The sequence below is a fragment of the Ipomoea nil genome, unplaced genomic scaffold, assembly GCF_001879475.1.
Source record: "Ipomoea nil cultivar Tokyo-kokei standard unplaced genomic scaffold, Asagao_1.1 scaffold1576, whole genome shotgun sequence".
Taxonomy (NCBI): Eukaryota; Viridiplantae; Streptophyta; class Magnoliopsida; order Solanales; family Convolvulaceae; genus Ipomoea; species Ipomoea nil.
The window spans coordinates 576,634-582,500 of record NW_017618004.1 but is presented as its reverse complement, the minus strand read 5'-3'; the positions used below and the strand labels follow the sequence as shown (position 1 = coordinate 582,500).

The window sequence follows — 5,867 nt, the reverse complement described above, 5'->3', positions numbered from 1 at the left end:
TCCTCAACAGGTTACCTCACTACTGTGACACTTGCATGGATTATTAAATTAAACATATTTTTTATTATCGTTTTAAATTATATCTTGGCACTTGTTACATGAGTCTGTTCTCACTTAACTTGAATTTTCTCACACATATGTATACTTTTTAAATTAGTTAAGTTTTGAAAATTGTAAGATATACTTCAAAAAAAGTTGATTAGCTTAATTAACTAACTGAATCAATCAAAATATTTTTTTTTTTTTGAAAACCAAAGAGATAATATTGCATTAAGTAACAAGATGCGAAATACAAAAAGGCGGGGTAGAATCCCACAACCCAAGGACGAAGAAGAATCAGTTGTTCATGCTAAGACATGAGCTACATAATTTGCTGACCTTCTAATATATATTTAATTTAGTTAAAATTGAAGCTAATATGATCGATTAACGATTAAACAAATAAACAACAATTTAGTTAGTCATGTTATTTAACATTTTGGTTAAATTTAAATTGAGTTAATTTCATTTTTGGCCCTAAATTTATAGGTGGTAGTCCACTTTTAGTTCTTTTTTATCAGAATATCCTCATTTGGGCATAGTATTATTGTGGCATGACCATTTTTGATCTTCTGTCAACAAAATCATTGAAATTTTCGCTAAATCCAATGACATTTTGACTCGCTATATTTCTTTATGGTTTAAAAAAAAAAAATCTATAAATTGAAGACCGAAATGACTTTGTATTTAACGAAACTTAAACTGTTTTAATGATCGAGGACCAAAAATGATTATACCACAACAATATTAGGACCAAACGTTGATGTTCTAAAAAAAATGACTAAAAGTGAATTGTCATCTATAAATCTAGAACCAAAAATGAAATTAACTCAATTTAAATTTTTAAAACTGATACATGAACTTTTGTGTTGGCTGGAGGTTTAAAGGCTCGTTGGCTGCTCGCTCGCATGTTCACTCGTTGCACGCTGCTCACGCACAGGTTCGCAGGTTCACTCACAAGTTCATAGGTTCACAAGTTCGTTGCAGACAAAAAATGAGGGGATTTGGCGATTGAGAATTTTGGAGAAAACATTCATGTAATTTGGAGAGACTAATAATAAAAGTAATAATATACGTAAATCGTATAGCTAGTTGAGACAACACAACATTCAATAGTAATATAATTAAACATTCATGTAAATCGTTTTTTAAAAAAAAAAGTAGTTATGTTTAATTTTAAAAAATAATTAAAAAATATGTTTTAATAATTTACGTCGGCGCTATCGTGGCGGTGAGGTAACCGGTTGAGGGAGGGTTCAACCTGCTAATTGGTATAATTAAACACAATTGGTTAGTTAAAGGATCTAATTATATATTTTTTTAGTTCAATAACCTGATTACATTTTTTTGTTCAGTTCGATTATTAATTTGAACGTTCTTCCAAAACTATGCATAGTAATCCCAAAACAATGCGCCCTTCTTGCTCTATTCATGTATATTTAAGCTTTTTTTTGAAGGTCAACCTGAAGGTTGTATTTATAGAAGTGGTAAAATAGAGTCTGGAGGGACATTGTCCCAGTACATAGCAGTATCAAACGTGAAAGCTGTAGAAGCTAGAGTATGAGCTAATGAATTCTGTAATCTAGGAATGTAAATAATTGAGCAATACGAAAAAGTAGATATATGAGCTCTGCAGTTGTCGATAGCATAGCCCAGGTATGACCGTGGTGTTATTGATGGTCCCGATAGATAGGACTGTAGCACTTGGCAATCCGTGAATACTTGTATAGATAATTCATCCCGCCTCTTGAGCCATGACAAGACTTCTTTGCATGCAATAGCCTCAGCCGATAGCGGGGAGTGGCATCCAATCAATGGGGCGGTGAAAGCCGACAAATAATGGCCGTTGGCGTCGAGGAGGATCGCCCCAACAGCAGCGGCATTCGTTCCGTGGTGGTAGCTGGCGTCCATGTAGCATTTTACCGGTGATGGTGATACACCATGGTGCGGGTCCAGCAGTACGGGCAGCAGCGGCGGTGGAAAAGCGGCAGTCGGTCCAGCAGTAGGCGGCAGCGGAGGCTGGTCGGCAGTACGGGCAGTAGCGGCGGTATGGGCAGCAGCGGCGGTACGGGCAGTAGCGGCGGTTCCTTGGCCCCGTTCCGGCTGTGGCGCACGGTGGTGAACCATTTTCCACGCCTTCATCGTGGACGTTGCAGTCAATAATAGCTTGGTTGGCGTTGGTAGGCAGGCATCCCACACTGCACCGTTTCGCGCCCTCCATAAATGATAAAGTATTGCAGCTGCATAAATAATTCCATCAAAGTCTAGAACATTCAAGATTGCACTAAACCATTCATGGAAAACATTTGTCATAATAATGGGGATTGGAAGGTTGGATTTAGACCATATGGAGTGTGCATAGTCACACAAAACTAATGCATGCATGGTATCCTCATTCATTCTTCCACACATGGCACACATCGGGTTAATCTCCACTCTCTTTATAAGCAAATTATTGGTAGTAGGGAGGATATCACAAATAGCCCTCCATAAGAATGTCTTCCACTTGGGTGGGATTTTTAGTTTCCATAGGGTAAGCCATTCACTAAAAATCCCATTAGAATTGTTCTCATAGTTTCCAACTATTCGTCTATATCCACTTTTGACTGAATAATAACCGTTAGGATCATCATACCAATACCATATATCTTCATACTCAGGGGCAACTGGTATTTTCTGAATTCTAGGTATATCATCTGGTTGGAAAATATCAGCTAGTATGTGCGGGTCCCATGTTTTTGTATCCTGATCAATTAATCCTACCACTTTGGCTCCAGACAGGTGTTGTGGCATTTCCGTATGAATCATAGGATCAATCTCATCCTGTAACCAAGGGTGTTCCCATATCAAGGTAGATTCCCCGTTCCCAATTCGCTTTCGTACACCTCCACATATTAAATCTTTAGCTGCCATAATGCTCCGCCAGTAGAAACTTGGATTATTTCCTATAGTTGCCTCTAGGAAAGTATCCTTTGGGTAATACCTGGCCTTATAAACCCTGGCTACCAATGAGTCTGGGTTAGTGAGCAATCTCCACGCCTGTTTTCCCAACATTGCCAAATTAAATGCCCTTAAGTCTTTAAATCCCATGCCTCCATATTTCTTTGGGACACACAATCTATCCCAGGCTTTCCAGTGTATGCCCCGCTCGGTTCCTGACCCCCACCAGTACCGATTCATAACCCGCTCAATAGCTGTACAAGTAGATATAGGTAGTAGGAAGACACTCATTGAAAAAGTTGGCATTGCCTGGGCCACACTTTTTAATAAGATCTCCTTCCCAGCCTGGGTTAACAACCTCTTATTCCAGGACCCAATTCTCTGCCTTATTTTATCTTCTATATATGCAAACACCGCCTTTTTATTTCTGCCCACAAAGGAGGGTAGTCCTAGGTATTTCCCAAAACTTGGAGCTCGGTTAACACCTAGTATTTGCGCTACCATATCCCTATCATTCTGCCCCGTATTTCTGCTATAACAAATGCTGGATTTATGATAATTTATCTTTTGGCCAGAGAAACTCTCATATAGTAACAAACAATTTCTAATTTCATATGCTTCCTGCGTATTCGCTCTGAAGAACAGTAGGCTATCATCTGCAAAAAATAAGTGAGAGATCGGAGGTGCCCCTCTAGCAACCTTGCATCCATGTATTAATCCACTATCTTGCGCTCTCTGCAATAGAATTGACAACCCTTCTGCACAGATAATAAATAAATACGGGGACAATGGATCCCCCTGGCGGAGACCACGCGTGGGTGTAATGGGAGAACTACGAGAGCCATTAATCAGAAGATTATATGACACAGTAGTGACACATAACATAATCAATTCAACCCACCTGCTATCAAAACCCAGGGCTAATAACATTTCACGGAGAAAGGGCCATTCCATGCAATCGTAGGCTTTGGCCATATCTAATTTAAGTGCTCCCCATCCCACAGCACCACATTGCTTCCTGTTCAAGAAATGCCCTACCTCAGCAGCTACAAGGCTATTGTCAGTAATTAACCTGTCCGGAATAAATGCACTCTGAGAGCCCGATATTATCTTCTCCATTAATGGTTTCATTCTTTGTGTAATCATCTTCGCCATAATTCTGTAAATCACATTGCTCAGAGCTATAGGGCGAAAATCCGTTATCATTTCAGGGACTTTCTTCTTCGGAATGAGTACCACATCCGTATCGTTTAGACCAGAGGGGAAGACACGATTATTGAGGCAGTTTAGAATAAATGTCGAAATATCACTTCCAACTATGTCCCAAAAGTGCTGGTAAAATCCTGGGTTCATACCATCCGGACCAGGTGCCTTGTCTGGGGCCATTGCAAACAGAGCCTCTTTAACATCAGCTAGCTCAAAGGGTCGTAATAAGGATTCATTCTGAGTACGGGTCACACGGGGGGTTATCCCAGAGAATAACACATCACCATCCACAGGTCCACCAGAGGAAAATATATGGGTAAAATAATCCAAAATAATTGCATTCATAGCATTTCCTTCCAACCAATCCCCATTATCATTCATAAGCTTATAAATAGTATTCTTCTTTTTACGATGAGAGGCGTACCTGTGATAAAATCTTGTATTTGCGTCAGCATTCTTGAGCCAGTGTTGCTTTGCTCTCTGTTTCCAGTAAACATCCTCTTGGGCCTCCATACTACACAAAAGTCCTTCCAGTCTTTGGAATTCAGCCAAAGAAGTAGAGTCAGTGCGACCCCTCAGACGCAGTTGCTGATTCCGCAGGAGCATGATTTTCTCCCCAAACTTATGATACCGATCACCACCCCACCTGGTTAACCGGTTCCCACAATGCACTATACAGTCCTGGACCCCATCACGCCTTCCCTCCTCCCATGACTTTTCCACAACATTCCTGCACCCATCATCATAAATTCAAGCCATCTCAAACCGAAACCGAAAGCCCCTCCTCCCTCGCCCTCCTCCCTGGAACGTGTCATTAATACTTAGAAATAACGCGGAGTGATCCGATTTCCGCATCAGATTATTAACAAGCCTGGCCCCCGGCACAATCTCCCGCCAATCATCAGACACCAGTACCTTATCCAACATTTCCTCAATACAATTTGATGTTCCTTTCCCTTTTTCCCAAGTAAAACGGTACCCCTCCATAGGCAACTGAGTCAAACCACATTGATCAATAGTCTCCCCAAACCCGCGTAGGAGATTATCGGGGTGTGGATTGCCCCCCCTCTTCTCATGCTGAAACAACAGCTCGTTAAAATCCCCGATCATAACCCAAGGTAGAGTAGAGCGCTGCACGAAGGATTTTATCAAGTCCCACGCCTCCATGCGCCTATGTCGCTGGGAGTAGCCATAATAACACGTCATCCTCCATCTGGGAAAGCTGGGCATATTCACCTCAATATCAATATAATTTTTAGAGTAACTCAAGAGACTTGCCGTATCATTCTTACGCCACAGTAGTGCTAGGCCACCACCGCCTTGTGGAGTTGGATTAACATAAAAAAGACCATCAAAACCAAGGGAGACACGAATCCTTTCAGCATGTATTCGTTCCACCATGGTTTCCATAAGAAAAATAAAATCAGGCTTCTTACGGGACGCTAGGTCCGTTAACTCACGAACTGTTCGTGGATTGCCCAAGCCACGACAGTTCCAGCTGATGGTACTCATAATGATGGGCGGGACTGGGAACCAGTACCCGCCGCAGACAAGTTTTTTTGGATCTCTGTCATAACAACATCATCACCATCCCTCACTCTGTTCTCATCATTCCCATTCAAATCCGCACGCCTCCTCTTCGTTGCAGCCTCAACTACAACACTCTCGCCACAAACCCGTGT

At 41.3% G+C, this 5,867-nt stretch overlaps 1 protein-coding gene across 1 annotated transcript; it reads right to left on the bottom strand.

Annotated features, from left to right (window-relative positions):
- Nucleotides 1-1,515: 1,515 nt before the first annotated feature.
- Nucleotides 1,516-5,586, bottom strand: LOC109190291. Its single transcript, XM_019340766.1, has 3 exons — nt 5,018-5,586; nt 2,459-4,915; nt 1,516-2,323 (listed from the first exon to the last, which is right to left on the bottom strand). The coding sequence occupies exons 1-3, from the start codon at nt 5,584-5,586 to the stop codon at nt 1,516-1,518; spliced, it is 3,834 nt and encodes a 1,277-aa protein (XP_019196311.1).
- Between the last annotated feature and the right edge of the window lie 281 nt (nt 5,587-5,867).